The sequence below is a fragment of the Propithecus coquereli genome, unplaced genomic scaffold (assembly GCF_000956105.1).
Source record: "Propithecus coquereli isolate 6110/MARCELLA unplaced genomic scaffold, Pcoq_1.0 Scaffold92, whole genome shotgun sequence".
Taxonomy (NCBI): Eukaryota; Metazoa; Chordata; class Mammalia; order Primates; family Indriidae; genus Propithecus; species Propithecus coquereli.
This window is the reverse complement of record NW_012155507.1, coordinates 477874-495583: the sequence shown is the minus strand read 5'-3', so window position 1 is coordinate 495583 and position 17710 is coordinate 477874. Positions and strand designations below refer to the sequence as shown.

Below are 17710 nucleotides of genomic sequence, written 5' to 3'. Positions count from 1 at the left end.
CTGTGTTGCCCAGGCTGGACACAAACTCCTGGGCTCAAGCGATCATCCCACCTCAGCCTCCTGAGTAGCTGGGCCCACAGGCACATGTCACCGAGTCTGGCGTGTATTTGCTTCTGTTACTTACCTGAGGCAACTACAAAACTTTGACCTCTTTCTATTTGTAGCCACTTTAATTTTTCCACTTGAGATTTCTTGGACCACAGAGGTAGTGTAGATTTGGACCACGGCCCCGTATGAAGACTAGCTGGTGGTTTTGAATTGTTGGGAGAGATCTTTTCCAGAGAGATAATCTTCCCTATTGCCCGCTTCTGCCTGGTTGGATTTAGTTTGCAATCGCTTAATCCTTAGAGTCCTAGCTGTATTGGTGAGGTCTCCTGTTAGATTCCTGGACTTTGATGAGCCTTGTTTCATCTCCTGTTTACAAAGTCTAGCAGCAGAAACCGTGATGGAGATTCAGCTTACCTCACAGCGTTCCTAGCATCCTTTCGTTTGGGGACTTTGTGGCTTCCTTATTTTGTGCCATCTTGTTGATGCACTTACCTGGTATATGGTGCATACTTCGTCCAGTATACTAATTGCTTTAGCCAGAAGGTGTCCTTTATAACATCTAACCAACCATCATTCTTCCAGGTCCTTCCTTCATCATCAGTAATCACTTCCTTTCGAAAACTTTTGTGACACTTAGCATTTATGCAAAGTATGTTGGTAGTAATCCTTAGTTCCACTGTCTGGATGCAGTTAAGCACACGTGGGCTTTGCAATCCAGCAAAGTAGGGTTTGCATCTTGGTTCTGCTATTTATTATGGCCTTGATAACTTCATCTCACAGAGCTTTAGTTCTCTCACCTGTAAAATGGAATCGACAATCCCTGCCTAGCAATGCTCTCACAGTGATAAGTGAAAGCATATCTGCCCCTAATGTATGCTGGGTCTGAATCGGGAGAATGAACACAGGCCACAGACCATATGTCTGAATGCCTAAAAATTATAAATGAAGTTAACAAACAGTTATATAAAATGATTCTGTTCTACCTTGACAAATACCCCTTCATAATGACAAAAAATGTAAAGCTCTGAGGTTTATATAGCTAAAATCAGCAGAATACCAAAGACAACTGAATTTAATTATTATTGCATGTGTCTGGATGTTATGTTGATGGATTAGTGATGTTTGAAAGAGTCATAAAACAAAAACATACATAATTCATAAATTATTACATGTTTATTCCATAAAATTTATTTTTCTTGTCTTCATTTCAGCAAAATTGAGTTATAGTGTGGTAATCAACATTATCACTTAATTTATGTTCAGTTGACAGTGACGCCAAAGTAGACTCACTATTCTTGAATCAGTGTAGTTCTTAGTTTTTTAAAAAAATTATTTTCAAAAAAAATAAAAATTAAAAAATTAATTTCAATTGGGAGAAACTTATGCTGAATTTCTGCTCATTTTTGCTGGGTAGAGCAAGTGGAATTATCAAAAAATATTCTTAAAGTCACATTTAGAATCAGAAATGAATTATAAATTTTGCATATCAAGGTCAAACATTGTAATGAGGCAGCATATGATAATTATATTAAGCAGAAAAATCAGTAATTTAATTTCATGTAGATTACCATCTTGTATTGCTATCTTTAGTCTCTCGAAGTAATATCTAAATTAATACAGTGCTCATCTATTTTTTTTTTTTGGAGACAGAGTCTCACTCTTATGGCCCAGGTTAGAGTGCCGTGGCATCAGCCTAGCTCACAGCAACCTCAAACTCCTGGGCTCAAGTGATCCTTCTGCCTCAGCCTCCCCAGTAGCTGGGACTACAGGCATACGCCACCATGCCCGGCTAATTTTTTCTATATATTTTTAGTTGTCCAGATAATTTCTTCTATTTTTTAGTAGAGACGGGGTCTCACTCTTGCTCAGGCTGGTCTTGAACTCCTGACCTCGAGCGATCCTCCCGCCTCGGCCTCCCAGAGTGCTAGGATTACAGGCGTGAGCCACTGCGCCCGGACAGTACTCATCTATTTTGTTTAAAAAGATATTATATAAAGAGATATTATAAAGAAAACTAAAAATAGCAGGATTTAGCTCAGTCAAAATTATATTGCAATCTACAATATCCAGAAAAAGAATTTCTGCAGAAATTAATTTCAGGATTATTTGTATATGAATCTTCTCTTTCATAGTCCACAGACATTTTTCTTTCCTTTTTTGAACTTTATTTTATCGGAATGTCACTTTTATTGTGTATTTCACATGTGCCTCCTTTGGTTTAGAAAAATCCTGTACATATTTAAAATAATAAATATGATTTTTTAATCCCTTTAAAAATGAAATAGCTGAACCTAGACTTTTTGTAGGCTTTTAATAACAACATCCCATCACAAATACTAATTGAGAGCTCAGAATCAAAATTAATGTCATTTCCCACTAAGATGGCATTTGCTCTGTATCTGAGGGTCTGTTGCACCAACTCCTTCCAGTTGACTTGTATCTTGTCTAAATTAAATCTTGTCTAAATTAATTCACAGATTTAACAGCATTTATTTGGTATTCCCATTGTGTGGGAGTAGTTTAAGGCTAAATTTGTTATGTGTTTCAGCAAGACGTCCCATATTGGGGAAGATTCAGAGAATGTCATATAATCTTTGAATTATTCCAAAGAAAGTCGTCAGTTCTCCTAGTAAGCAATTCAAACCACGCTCCACCCTATCCAGCACTACAAACGCTTTTGGACTTTTGTTCAAATCCTGACCTTGCATTAGTTTCCTGTTGCTGCCATAACAAATACCAAAAACTTGGAGGCTTAAAAACATAAAAAAGATAAAAAATGTCTTATCTTACCGTTTTGTAGGTTATCTACAGTTTTGTAGTCTGACATGGGTCTTGTGGGCTAAAATCAAGGCGGAGGCTGTCAGGAAGGCTGTTTCCTTGCCTTTTCCAGCTTCCGGAGGTCACCTTCTTTCCTCGGCCCCTGGCCCCATCTTCAAAGCCAGCGACATTGTGTCTCTCTGACTTTATTCTGTTAGTCACTTCTGCTCCTGGGTGTCGTCTTCCGCGTCCCTCTTCCACTTTTAAGGACCTTTTAATTACATTTGGCCCACCAGATAATCCAGAGAATCTCCCTATTTTAATGTCAACTGATTAGCAGCGTTAGCTCGACCTGCAAACGTAACAGCCCTTTGCTGTGTGACCTAATGTGTTCACGGGTTCTGGCGAGTAGGACGTGAGCATCTTTGGGGAGCCGTTATTTTGCCTGCCGCAGACTTACCAACCGTGTGATACTATTGCCCGTAGCAGATTTTTAGATCCATGCCTAAAATTGAAAATGGTTTTTCTAATTCTTAAATCAAAGACTGCGTTTTTACAACAAATGTAAAACCGATGGATGCTCCATCATTTCAATTTCCTCACTTCCTTCTAGAGCGCAGCGATCTCTGTGGTGCGGGTCATTCAACGGGACTTTCCTCCCTTGTCCGCAGTTCCTCAACTGAGTCATATTTACTTGTTAAAAACATTTTATGTATCACTTTTTTCACTTTATTGTTCATGAAATTACTAATATTCTTTGGATGCTCTGTCTCTGATAGTGATAATTTATTTCATTACTTTTTATCCATCTTACATGTTCGGCCCCAAGAAATTTACCATTGTCTTTTATAGATATTGTGTTGCATGTAGCAAAAGCATTCTTTTTTTTTTGAGATAGAATCTGGCTCTGTCACCCAGGCTAGAGTGCTGTGGCATCATCATAGCTCACAGAAACCTCAAACTCCCAGGCTTAAACAATTCTCCTGCCTCAGCTTCCAGAGTAGCTGGGACTACAGGTGTGCCCCAATGCCCAGCTAATTTTTGTATTTTTTTGTAGAGACGGGGTATCACTATGTTGCTCAGAATGTTCTCGAACTCCTGACCTTAAGCCATCCTCCAAAAGTGCTAGGATTATAGGCGTGAGCCACCATACCCGGCAGAAAATCATTCTTATGCTTGACTGAATATTGGACACAATATTTTCTTAAGAACATCATACCAATGTTGCACATTGACATTTACCTGTAACTGTTTAATACCAACAATGGTTGGCTATGAACTCAACCTATTTAAGGCTCTAATAATTGCATATATGTTGTGTGCAAGTGATGTTTTAAGCCCCTTTAATTGAGAGCCTAAGTATTCTCTGCTGCCAGGACTAAGCATGGTCCTGCAAGAGACAGTGGCTTCCTGTCCAGATCCGTGCCAGGCACACAGCAGGTGCTCTGTAAATGACAGGTTATAATTGAGGCAGTAATTCATGGTCTTCCTTTCTTTCCTCCCCATCCTCCCCCTGCCCTCTGCCAGTAAACACCTCACCAAATTCCCCCCTTGTTCCTAACTATTTCCTGTCCTGGCTCTGTGTTCACCTTGTCCCTCTTACCTTTTGTGGTGAGCTGGCCTCTGGGCAGGGAGGTGGCAGCACATTGCTGAGGCAGGAGACCGGGCTCTGACGCCAGAGGCAGCTGCAGCATCAGTGTGCCTTGGGAGCTGGTTAGAGATGCGGACTCCCACCCCAGCCACCACTCTGCACTAATCCCAGGTGACCTGCAGACACCTGCAGAAGAAAGTTTGAGAGGTGCTGGCTTACAGGCTTTGTCATCCTGAGACACTTGTATCAGTCTGCTGGGGCTGCCAGTAACAAAATCCCACAGGCTGGGGGGCTTAAACAGCAGAAAGTTGTTGTTTCATAGTTCTGGAGGCTGGAAGTCCAAGATCAAGGTGTCAGTGGGCTGGTTCCCTCTGAGGCTTCTCTCCCTGACTAGCGGATGGCCACCCTCCTGCTGCCTCTTCACAGAGTCCTCCTCTGTGGGCACACCCCTGGTGTCTCTGCGAGTCTAAATTTCCTCTCCTTATGAGGGACGCCAGCCGGACTGGATCAGGACACACTCCACCGGCCTCATTTTAATTTGGCAACTTTCTGACAGACCTTATCTCCAAATGCAGCTGCATTCCAAGGTACTGGGGGTTAGGACCTCAGTGTACAAATTTTGAGAGGGATGCAATTCAGTCTATAACGGCACTTTGAAGAAGAAGAAACTGAGGCTCAGAGAAGTATGCAATGGTCCAAAATCACACCGCAGGCCAAGGGATGAGAGTTTCATCTCTGGACAGAACCCGCCTTAGGGGCAGCGATGAATGACAGTACACAGGAGGCTGGGAACTGGAGTCTGACATTTGCATTTAGGTTTTAGCTTTGCTTCCGTTATTTCTGGGAACTGGGACAAATGCCCTAACCTCTCCAGGCCTCAGTTTCCTTTTCTGCAGAATGGGGACAGTAACAAGCTCTTCCTCACCAGGTGGTTGTGAGGACTCAGACACCTGGACAGGAAGTGCAGAATACACGTGCACGGCGCCTGCGGCCTCGCGGTGCTGCTCTGCCTCTTCTCTTTCCCTGCTGTCAAAATCCGCTTATTTACCACCAGCCAAAATGCCCAGTTATTTTCCCCCGGTGATTTGCAGTTTAATAGCTAGAAAAGCCAAAGATTTAAAACTGTCATGGCGGAATTTTAGGCACCAGCTAGCAGGTGCACAGGGGCCTTGGCCATGCAGGGGAGCCTTCTGGATGCTTAGCCCGTGGCAGGCACTAAAAGGGAAAACTGGCTGATGTGCCCTCCCAGCCTGAGGGTCTGGGGGTTCTCACTTCTAAATAACAGGCTGCACACGATTTGATTTCATTTCACTCTAAATTGTCCAGCCTGCAACCAGGGATGCAAGGTGGAGTCCCGCAGATCAATTCCGCTGTGCAAATAAGCAGGCGCCTGCTTACTTGGGGAGGCTCAGAAATGTGTCGAGGCAAGGATTGTAATTTGCCTTTGGGGTCAAACTGGGTTTGGAATACAAAATTGTTTCCAAGTGTTTAGCTTGTCATTTCAATGTACGTAGAGCACATTCTGTGAAGATCTTCTCTATGCAAAGCACTTCACCGAGGCTAGAGTGGGAAGACAGAGAGAACTGTCTCCTTTCCTGCACTCAGAGGAGCTCAGAGCAGGAGCGCACCTAACAGCTAGCAGCGTGGTCCAATAAACAGAGGTTCACGGTGGGGAGGGAGAGGGCAGGTCAGTCTTCTTCTTCAGACTCACACCCTGAGTCACCTGGGCAGAGTGTGGGTGGCCTCTTCCTCCAGCCCCACAGCCACTGCCCACTGTGGCTGGCACTGTGTATGAGCTGCCTGCAGCCCTGCCCCGCGCACTCCCTGCAGGCCACCCACATGCCCAGTGCTCTGCAGACTCGACTCTACTGGCCTCTTGTCCTAAGGGCTCCTGCTTCACGGAGTCTGCTAACTTAACTCATGTGAAGGAAAACACCATTAATAATTATTGCTCCTTCCTAGAGTCTGCATTGTAACAAGTGGCCAGTGTTTTAATTAATTTTAAAAAAATTAAAAAGGAAGAAAGAAACTTGAAAAGTAGAATGACAAACGCAGGGAGGAGCTCTCAGGAGCCGTACTTTCTGTTGGAGGGCTTCCCGGCTTCCCGCCACGCACACGCCACCGCCTCCAGGGGGAGGCGGACGGCCATCGGCCCGTTTTCCTCCTCGTCGTCAGCCCTGGCAGGGTGGGAATCTGCAAGTGAAGATTCCTGCTTTCCGTGATAGGAATCTGTTCACCATAAACCGGCACATCAGCAGAACTGAATGGTGAATCAAAAACTGGAACAAATCACTTTAATGACCTAAGACCCAAACCTAATTCAGATAGTGTTTCTTCAATGGACCATGAACCAACTTCATTATCTCCCCTCCCCCTAGTCTACCAGTTTAACCCAGAATTGAACTAAGAGTTCTCTAAAGCTTGGAGCCACTGTTGGAAGGGAAGGGGCTGACCATCCTGCTAGCAAACCTGCCCATTTTATAGGTGACGACATGGCGGCCTGAGAGCTGTGGCCTGCTCAGGGCACCCCTGGGCCCGGGTGTCACTCCTTACTCTGGTAGCCCCTCACTTTCTCCACAGGTCCGTGGGACTGCTTGCCTTGGAACCTCAAGGGATAGCACAAGTTGTGTTATATATTATATATTATATATATATATATATATATTTTTTTTTTTTTTTTTTTTGAGACAGGGTCTCACTCTGTCAGCCAGGCTGGAGTGCAGTCCTGCAATAATAGCTCACTGCAGCCTCGAATTCCTGGGCTCAAGCGATCCTCCTGCCCCAGCCTCCTGAACCACAGGCGCACACCACCATGCCCAGCTAATTTTTAAATTTTCTGTAGAGATGGGGTCTCCCTTTGTTGCCTAGGCTAGTCTTGAACTCCTGGCCTCAAGCCATCCTCCCACCTGAGCCTCCCAAAATGCTGGGATTATAGGCATGAGCCACCACGCCTAACCCTACTTCTTAGTTTAACGGAGGCTCTCCATTCAGAAAGACACAAATCAGGCCGGGCAGCTTGATGCCCCATATTTCACCTGACCAGTACGAGTTTCTCACTGGGGGTGTTTTGGGGGAGGAACTTGCTAAGTGGGCTGTGTGGAGGGAAGGGTTGAGTGGGCCCTGCCGTGGCCAGCCGCCTCCTCCTCCCCCTCCCGCAGCAGCTACCAGCATCATAGTCCTCATCATCAAAAGGCCTTTATGAAGCGCCTTGGTGAATATATCCTGGCTCTGGGGGGATCTTCTGCAGAGATCTTCCCACCAGTCCCTGACACCTGGGGCTTGTCGGCTCAGACAGACAGCATATATGTCAGCTAACCAAGAAGGCGTCCAAAAACCGGGCTGTAGGCCCCAGGCAGAGGGTGTGAAAACAGATTCTTAGGCAATATTCATGCCAAGAGTAAGTACGTCTGGAATTGCAAAGACAGGCTGGATTCTCGAAGGGGCCCTGGCCCTTGAATTCTCTCCTCCTGCTGGCTGGAGGCTTCTTGGGGGACATGGGATTTTAGAAGCTACGGGGAAGGACGAGGACAGGGAGTGGAGCAGCTTGACAGGTCGAAGGCTTGGGGTCAAGCGTTACAGGTTCACAGTGCACAGCCAGGGAGAAAACTAATGTTGCTAGAGATGTTCCTCCTGAGACCTCCATGCCACCCTCTGGGTGCCTTTTTCTTCTCTCTGCAGGTGTTCCGTGAGCAGGGCATCCTCTTTGGCTACCGACATCCACAGAGTTCCGCCACTGCCTGTATCCTCAGCCTTTTCCAAATGACCAATGAGACCATCAACATCTGGACTCACTTGCTGCCCTTCTGGTATCTCTGGCCCCCTTGACTGGCCCGTCTCATTCAGGAGCCCTGGGGACCAGGCCTTCTTTCAGACACACATGGGGTTGGGAGGGCTGAGATTCTGTGCTGGGATTTGGGGATCCCCACGGGTGCATGGGCAAGAGGTGAGTGTGTGACAGAGGGGGAGAACTTGGGTCGGCCACTGGGATGAGCTTTGGGGCATGGATCGTGGTAGGAGCTGTCGAGGGGCTCCCGACAGCTCCCCAGTCCTCCCTTGCTCCCTGGTCCGGTGCCTGATTTGACAGCATCTTCATCTCCTTCGGTCTTAGAGGCTTTTTGTGTCTCCCGGGAGTTCTGGTTAAAATGTCACTAGCTTGAGCAAGTTACTTAACCTCTCTGAGCCTCACATTTTTCTACCTGCAAAGCAGGTGTGATGGTCTGCACCTCTCCCAGGATTGCTGTGAAGATTTGGGGAGAAAATGTTGGTAGAGGCATTGAGCACAGAGCTGTGGGTGCTCCATAATCATTCTGGGAACCACAGCAACTGGGTGGCACTGGCCCAGGCCCACGGTGGTGGAGCCAGCTAAGAGCAGACTCTGGGAAGCGATTATACAGAAACAGGAGTTGCCAAGCAGGCGAAGAGGAGCTTGCTGAGAGAGGTGTGGGCCGAAGGTGACCTTCACATCCCGCATACCTTTGCTTACTGAGTGGGCAGTGAAGACAGGACGAAAGCGCCTGAGGCCTCAGGCTCCCAGCACGTGGGCAGCTGGCCTGACCAGAAGTCAGAAGACAGATCTTGGGGCCAAAATGCAGGGCCAGGCTGTTTGGTTCCAGCAACTAGCCCAGTGCTGAGGGAGAGAGCCCAGTCTGGGGGCAGAGAGGGGTTATCTGTGAAGAAGCGTGCAGCCCTGGGCCTGCGGGCTGGGTAGGGTGGCAGCACAGCCCTGCTAAGGGGCCATTTGTCATTCTAAATTTCTACTTAGGTAAAAAGCATACATGTTGATGAATCATAACACTGCGGAAGGGAACAGTGAGGCTCATTCTCCTCCCTGGAGTGGCCAGGGCGACCCGTTTCCTGAGCATCCTCCCAGAGCCCTTCTGGGGATGCAGGAGCATCTGCGACGTGCATGTCCTCAGTGCCCGCCTCTTCCTCTGCTGCTCTCTCCTGGCCTCTCTCCCTGGGACACCTCACTCTGTCAGCTCCCGCGAGTCTCCCTGGCTTAGCACAGCTGCCTGGTGTTTCATTTTATAGATGAACCATGGTTGACTTAGGCTGTTTTGAGATTTGTGCTGCTAAAAAGAGTGACACCATGTTGGTCCTTGTTTGTTGGTCTTGAGCTCCGTGCATGGATCCCTGTGGGGTGATTTTTAGCTATTTTCCAGCTGAGCCACCCTGGCTGAGCCGCCCCACTGCCTGTGGCACCCCCACACCACGCCAGGCTCTCAGAGACGATCCCGACTGAGCAGCACGGAGCAGCAGGCAGGGCCTGGGGAAGCCTAAGAAAATGGGACCACTGAACAATCCAGATGACTAAAGGATACGTTTTGAGAAAGAGCAAATAGATTAAGCCTTACTTCCCCTGGGACAAGAGGAGAAAGACCACAAGCGTGGCCAGAAGGATTTAGCTACGCTCCTTCAGTTCCTGTGTGAAGAGCTTTGTAGAGCCTCCTCCCCTGGAGACGTCAGTGGGGACGGGAGCCAGCTCTCTGGCAGTGGTTTGTGGCGGCGAGGTGCCCTGCAGGCAGGACCCCACGCGTGGAGGACAGAGCAGGCAGATCCGAGGCAGAACGGCGCAGTGTCTCCGCATGGAGATCTAAGCTTGGCTGAGAGTCAGCGTTCAGAAAAGTGACTGCAGTCCTAGGGGAGGAAGAGTGTGGAAGAGAGGGAGAAAACTGTCCTCTTGTCCCCTGGACTTTCATGGTTCCACCTGGGGGATGGCTCCTGTTTGAGGAGCTTTCCTACAAGAGGGACATAGACAAAGTAGAGGGGACAAAGGCAAACCACGAGGATGGTGGTGATGCCAAATTTGGATCCTGGGAGGAATGATTGAAAGAATTGGGGTTATTTAATGTGAAATTGAAGGAGGTGGGAGGGGGTTAGGAAGACTGCCTTAAAATATGTGACGGGCTTGTTTTCTATGATTCTTACGAGAACGAAGGCCAATCAAACGGAGATAGCTTCCAGGGACACAGATTTGAGCTCAATGAAGGAGAACTTCCCAACATTCAGAGCTGCCTTGGGAGGTGGTGAGCCTTCCATCCCTGGCAGCATGTAAGCTGAGGCTAGAGAATAACTTGGGCAAGATGCTGTAAGAGGGATTCCACTACGACGTGAGGGGGTATTGGACTAGACACCTAAGATACCTAGACACCTAGATACCTGAAGGCTTTCTCATCACTCTACCTGCCCACTCCCAACTTACTGCCTCCCAGTTAAAAAAGGACCCACCCAACCTCCACAGCACACAGTGTGTCCCCCAGAGTGAGCACACAGAGCTCAGTCAGCCCAGGCAAACGGAGACAGAACACAATCGGGTGGAGATTCAAGAGGAACCCCCGTTGTGGAGGCTGAGTGGGCCCCGCTGTGTTCCAGGTTCTTTGTGTGGAGGTTTGTGACTGCACTGTATGTGACAGACATCCAGAATGACAGCTACTCCTGGCCCGTGCTTGTGTACATGTGCACCAGCTGCGTGTACCCCCTCGTGTCCAGCTGTGCACACACCTTCAGCTCTATGTCCAAGAATGCCCGGCACATCTGCTACTTCCTGGACTATGGCGCCGTCAACCTCTTCAGCCTGGGTACGTGTGGCCCTGCTCTTGCTTTCCCACTCGCCCCTCCCCCTGTGAGCTGGGATCACCATAAGGCTTTGGTGTGCAGAGGAGTCAGGGGAATGCCAGCGCCCGCCTGGGTTCCTGATGAGTGTTCTGTAAGAAACTCGTCTGTATGTGTGCTGCTAAATATTTAGCCACCGGCTCTCTGGGGCCGTCAGCCCTGACCTGCAGTGTTTGCCAATTTCCGTGGTGTAAATACTCCCTGTGTGGCCAACTTCAAGCTACCAACATGACATCACCAAATGCAGAGGTGGAAAGAGATGCGATGGGTTTAATTGCAAGTTTACATAATTTAATTTTAATGATGGCTGTTTTTAACAATCGGCTTGCAAGATCCTTGAAACTTTACTGTGGCTCTCACAGGCCAGGATGAGCCGGCTCCAGCACATCCGTGCTTGTCTCTTTCCTGTGTGTCCAGAGGCTGATAGCACTTAAGAGGTTTGCTCAAAGTGCCACAGGAGGAGAATTGGTGAAGTTGGGTGTTGATGTCCCGAACTTCATTGTCTTTTTAACTACGATGGCCCTCCTCCTGCCTCCTCTTCTCCCCTCCACTGTGGGCACCCATCCCTCTTTCTCGCTCTGGCCCTGCTCCAGGTGTGAAAGCCAGTGCTTGTCTTCCCTTGCCCAAGAGGTTGTCCCCAGGAGCCCGCATCCACCCCCCATCTCTCTCTGCCTTCTGCAGTACCTGTACACACACACACACACACACACACACACACACACACACACGCCTCTACACTCTGCTGTCCAGTCCCCACCGCTCGCTAAAACTGCTTCCAAGGCCCCAGCCTCCTCCTGGCTCATGGGATGGATGCAGGCATTTGGGGCCTTCTCTTCTGGGATCTTGCAACAGACTTTGAGGCAGGGTCCCTCCCGCCTCCTCGCGCCCCTCTTTCTCCAGCCCCTGTAGCATCAGCCCCTCCCAGTGCCCCTCCCACCCCCACACTCTCATTTTTCTGCTCTCCTTCACACGTGGGCCGGCTCAGGATCAGCGGGCCTCTTCTCTTACACCATCCCTGGGGATGTCCTCCACGCCCACCCTCTCTTAACACCACTGGATAAACCTGCCCTCCAGTTTAAGCCACTGACCTGAGGCCCAGGCCACCTGGGAGCTGTGAGAACGGGACTGTCTGTCTGCTCCCACCCTGCCCCTTCCCTGACGCCCCAGGGCCCCACCGCCCACCCATCCTCCCCAGTGAGAAATCTGTAGCTAACCTCAAGTCCGATCTAATCAGTTACCCAGTTCGGCTGAGCGTCTCTCCTACCTACTCTGTTGCTCAGCCCCATCTTGGCTCAGGCCCCAGCCTCTCTCCTGCCCCATCCGCCCCACCTTCCAGGCCACCCAGCTGCCCCCACCCAGGCTTCAGTGTCTTCTACCAAGCTGCCCTCCCACCTGGGGGCCCTCATTTCCTGGGATGCAGTCCAAATCCCTTAGCCGACGCTTCCTTGGCCCTCGACCGCCTGCTCCAGACTCGTGTGTTGGGTGCAGGCATTTTGGAGTCATCGCTACACAGCGATGTTCCGAGCCCTGACGGTCACCAAGGGGCAGCACGATGCTGTGCTTAACGGCCTGGGTTCTGGAGCCTGACTGCACCACTCCCAATGGCTACGCACTCCTGCGAGAGTTTTTTAACCTCTCCAGGCCTCCGTTCTCTCATCCACAAAATGGGCATAATATCTTCTTCATAGGAGTGTTCTGATGATTAAGTGTGTTTTCAGTGAAGCTTGCAGGACAGTGCCTGGCCCCAGTAAGTTTCATAGTGTAGCCGTTACCACGATTATCTTGCTAGCCCTGAGGGCAGACCCCTGAGGTAGGCACCGTCATCATACCAGTGCTCTAGGTGCAGACGACGAGGCACCTGCAGGTAAGTGACCAGGGCCACACAGCTTGTAAACGGCGGGGCCGAGGTGAGAACCGCCGGTGTGTCGTCTGTCTTCCTCCGTCACTGGGCACACTGTCCGCCGCGTAAGGGTTCCCCCAGCACCATGGTCTCCCTTCTCTGCACCCTCCCACGGGCCATTCCCTGGAACTCCCTCCTCCCTTCCCCGCAGGGCCTTCGAGGCTCCGCCCGGGGTGGGGGGTCCTGCCCTGTGACCCTCCTCCAAGCCCCTGGCTGGGCCTGCCTCCCTCACGGCTCTGATCCCAGCCTTGTCAGCGGTGTCTTTGCCCGGGGCAACCCCCTGAGCATAGGAGGTGTGTCTTTCGTATTTGGCTTTCCGGCCGTAGCCGGCACTTGACGCGGACAGTGTTTAGCGTGCCGCGGACAGTGTTTAGCGAACGTGGAAGGAAGGGCCAGCCGGTGAGAGCCTACTGTGCCGTCCAGGACGCCCAGCTGCCTCTCCTCAGCTCTCCGCCCCCCACCCCGTCGGAGCCCCAGTCACTGAGTGTGGCCGTCCTGCAGCTTCCTCCCTGCTTCCAGCTGTTCCTCCCGGGGGCCATCCTGTGCACTTTCACTAGGTTTTGGTCTCTTAGCCCCCTACTCAGAATCCCTCAGTGGCTCCCTACTGCCTGAAAGAGGAAGTTCACTCTCTTTAGCCTGGCACCCAAGCTGTCCCTGCTCCTGCTCCCTGGACAGCCCCCCTGCCCTCAGGCACCTGTTGGGATCCTGGCTGACGTCCCAGGCTGTGCTCCCAGATGCGGTGCCTGGTGTCCCGCTGGCCCTGACCCCATGCCCTCCTCTAGGCTCTCCTCAGCTTTGCTTCCCGCTGCAGCTTTGGGCAGGTCTGAGGCTCTCTGCCTCTTGTTGGGCCCAGAGCTTGACGAACACTTCAGCCCCGTCAGCATCCACTGAGTGAATGCCTCCTGGTCCAGATGGGAACTGCCCCTGTACCAGGCCGGGAGAAGGGCTTGTCTGTCCCCTGGAGGCAGCGCCCAGCTGGAGTCTCATGGGCAGCCCACGGGAGTGGGACGTGGCTGGCATCACTAGATCTACCTGGCAAATGGCAGAAAAGGCAGAGCTTGACCCTGCATGGCCCAAGGCCTGTGTCAGCCTTGAGCTAGGGTCCCAAGGTTCTTGATGTGTTTGGAATAACAGATGACCTTAGATGTGTCCCTCAGGCCCTGGGCTTGACAGATTTTCAGGCTGCCTGTCCCAGAGGAGACCTCAGCAGGTCAGGGTGCAGGTCCAGGCCCCTCTCTCCAGGTGAGGCACACCTGGCCCCTTCGGGAAGAACAATAATCTTCCCTATTCTTCAAAATAAAGGCTTCAGCAAACAAGACTCTAGAAGGTCCTTAGGTAATCCTTCTCTTACAAACTCCTACACCTAAAACAAAATTCAACATCCGGCCTCTCAGCCCACTGATATGACATGCCCCACATGGGGCATGTTGGCGCTCCCTCCAACGCTGATCTGTCCACAGGGACAGCCCTGTCTCCAGGCAGGTGTGACGTGCACGCTCAGTGTAGAGCTGAGCACGCTGGGCTTCCATCGTGGGCAACAGAACACAGTTGAAAGCGGGGACTCTGTCACTAAACTGCCTGGGTTTGAAGCCTGATTTTGCTACTCTATGGCTGTAGGACCCTGGTGAGTCACTCAACCTCTCTGTGCCTCTGCTTGTCTGTGAAAGCAGGATAAGTGCAAGAGTTACGTGGGAGGGTGGTCGTAAGGGTTACGCGAGGTAATACGCGGAAAGCTCCAGGGTGGGGCGTGGGCAGGCAGCGGGGAGAGGGGACATTCTGGGAGGGGCAATGGCACAAGCAAGGGTGCAGAGCCAGGACCGTGGTGAGTCCTAGGGACAGGCGAGCTCACTGGCTCTAATTCCTGCTATGTTTTTTCCCTTTCACTCAAGCAAGCGCGTTGATTGGGGCGTGAGTGCCAGGGATGTTCTCAGGGGGACGACTCTGCTAGTTTGTGCAGCTAGCTGTAGAAGCGAGCTGCCCCAAACGCCGCGGGAGGCTGGCAGGGTCCACGTGGAACGTAGGCCCGGCCTCTTTCCCACGGTTTTTCTCCCCCAGGCTCGGCCATCGCCTACTCCGCGTACACGTTCCCGGACGCGCTGGTGTGCACCACCTTCCACGACTACTACGTGGCCCTGGCCGTGCTGAACACCATCCTCAGCACAGGCCTGTCCTGCTACTCCAGGTACCAGCGCCCTGACCTGGCGGGAGGGGAGGGGAGGGGAGGGAGGGCCTAGCGTGCAGCTCCATGGGCCCTCCCGAGGGACCGCGTAAGAGGTGGGCTCAGTGGAACGGGCACTTGGGAGCTGGGACTCGGTGGACTTCCTATGGCTGGGCAGGACAGCTTCACGGACATGCAGGCCGTGCGGTCACCCCGTGCTCAGAGAGCCTCGTGCTTGGTTTAATACTCTGCTGTCTTGAGCTTCTTAATAATTTTTGAACAAGGGAGTCCTGCACTTTGATTTTGTACCAGGCCCTACAAACTATGTATGGGGTCCCACTACTGGGTAAGTCACTTATCCTCCTTGAACTTCAGTTTGCTCATCTATAAAATTATGAGCAAACTTACATATACCTCTGCGATGAAGGTAAGGATTACAGGTAATGTACCCAGGGCACCTGGCATGAACCTGGCACAGAGGAGACGCCCCATAAAAATGCGATCTGCTAACAGTGAATGATGGGCTTGCCGCCAGGCGCACGTGATGGACGCGGATGATATTCAAATGTCCGATGCGTCCCAATGCTATGAGTCATGCCCAGCTCACTGGCTCTAATTCCTGCTATTTTTCTAACTTTCACTCAGGATAACTCACTGGTTGGAGTGTGAGTGCAGGGAATGTCGTTATGGGGATAACTACACTGGATTATTCAGCTCTTTGTAAAAGTGAACTGCCCCAAAGCTCTTGTTCCCTAAATTACTTAGGATGCTTTGCAAATGGTTGTGTCAGGGTGACAGCCCTGTCTAGATAGCGCCAAGGTACTGGGTCTTTCCAGGCTGGGGACCTTCCGCTCAGGTCAGGAAAAGCGCTGAGGTGGGCGGGGCACACCTGAGTTCGCTGTCCCCCCCAGAAGCCATTCTAGGGAGCCGGTTTGAGGCTGCCCGCCTAGGACTGCTCAGCCCGCCGCACCCCCCTCCCCAGGGAAAAACAGGGAGGGTGAGACATGCCTCTGTGACTTCTCCAGAATGATTTGGCTCCAGCTTTCTTTGGGTGGCACTCAGGACTCCTGGGACTGAGGGAGAGTAGGCAAGTCTCAGAAACTTGACAAACTGGTTTTGGTTTTTTTTTTTGTTTTTTTTACTGGAAAAATAGATTCTGAAACAGCATCAGGAATACTCGCCCCAACTTGCCTTCCATTTACCTGTCCTGAGAGCTGCTTTCCGTGGGAGTGAAAGTCTCCTTTCTAGGAGCTCCCGCCATGGGTGAAGCTGGCGTAAAGCACGTACAAAGGTCACGCTGGTGCTGAAAGCAGCCCCAAAGAGACGAGGCATGAGCCCGAGGCACAGTGCATGGACGTGTGGACTCTGGGACAGGCACTGGCCCAGGAAGCTGGGCACCTGGACCTGGTCCTTGGACCAGTCACTGCCACTGTCTGGTGGCTCCTCCAGGGCCATGTGGCTCTGGTGTTTGGAATGTAGGATGAGAGGGAGGACAGCACTGTGGGTTGAGGAGGCAGAGAAGGGTTTGTAGGTGGAGAAGAAACAGTCCTAGAGTTAATGATCCAAGACCGCTTCCCCAGGAGCTGCGAGTGCAAATCCTAGAATATTTGCTGCTTTTTTTTTTTAAAAAAAAAAAAAAGCTCCACGAATCACCTATAAGCCACCAGGGTAGCTTACTGTCCTCTAGCCAGGAGTCTTCCCTGATTGTTCAGATACAATGGATGGGTCTCTTGGACACAGCATGCCTGGTGTGTTTGGATAAACCTGTTTGGAAGGGCAGCTTTGCCAGACATCTCTTGAGTGCCCAAGTTTGGGGCTTCTCCCCTTGGCAAGGAAATAGATTATTTCTGTTTATTTATGGAGTGCATCTGTGGCTATTCCATCCACCCACCCACCCACCCAACATTCCTTCAATGCCTGCCATGTCCCAGGCACCAGGGTAAGAGCTAGGAATGCCGGGAGGAGTAAGATGCTGGCCTTCGCACAGTGAGGTAGGAGAGGCAGACTGTAGACGCCCCCCAAAACCCAGCATGGGGCCATCATTTCCTTTAGCGTGTAGACAAATAATGATAATGCAAAATATCCCCTGCTTGGGTACATGGAGGTTCCGAGAAGTGGCAGTAGTCGTAAGGAGGGAGGTAGGACACTTTAGCTGGAGAGGAGGGAAGGGCCTTTGGGGCAGAGTGAACAGCCCGGACAAGGGTGAGGATGCCAGAGAGGATGGGCCAGTGCGGGCAGCCACAAGGAGCGTCAGAGCTGCCAGAGCCTGCACAGCTGGGAGCAGGCAGGGGCTAGAGAGGGGCTCAGAAGGCTGCTGGGAGTGTGTGTGTCCCCTCGGGGCTGGCCCTCTGCTCGTGAAGGAGGAGAAACTCTTAGGAAGGGATTTCTGTGCCCCGAGGAGCTTCCAGGTGTGTTAAGAGCCCCTGACGTGGGTGTTGCGGGGTGTTGGGGGCAGGGGATGGGGGCTATGTTGGGACAGAAAGGGAGAAAGGGGCACAAACCACATTCTCAGAGCCAAAGGGCGAGGGGGCATCCCATTGTGGCCCTTCGGGTTCCCTTCGCACCTCGTGCTTGTTCCTTGTTCCCGAGTCCGTGGCTTCCCTGCTCTTACGAAGCCTGTCCTTCTGGGCTTTCATTTCCTGTC

At 51.0% G+C, this 17710-nt stretch overlaps 1 protein-coding gene across 2 annotated transcripts in view; it reads left to right on the top strand.

Moving 5' to 3' along the window:
• PAQR5 (progestin and adipoQ receptor family member V) overlaps positions 1–17710 on the top strand; it is a 36399-nt gene that overhangs the window by 7872 nt on the left and 10817 nt on the right. The window contains exons 1-4 of one of the 2 annotated variants that reach the window (XM_012664841.1): positions 7785–7793; positions 8075–8202; positions 10769–10974; positions 14964–15090. In XM_012664841.1, coding sequence (XP_012520295.1) covers positions 7785–7793; positions 8075–8202; positions 10769–10974; positions 14964–15090 — 470 coding nt within the window. Of the gene's footprint in view, positions 1–7784; positions 7794–8074; positions 8203–10768; positions 10975–14963; positions 15091–17710 lie in introns of those variants that run through there. The other variant, XM_012664839.1, reaches the window with a different exon arrangement.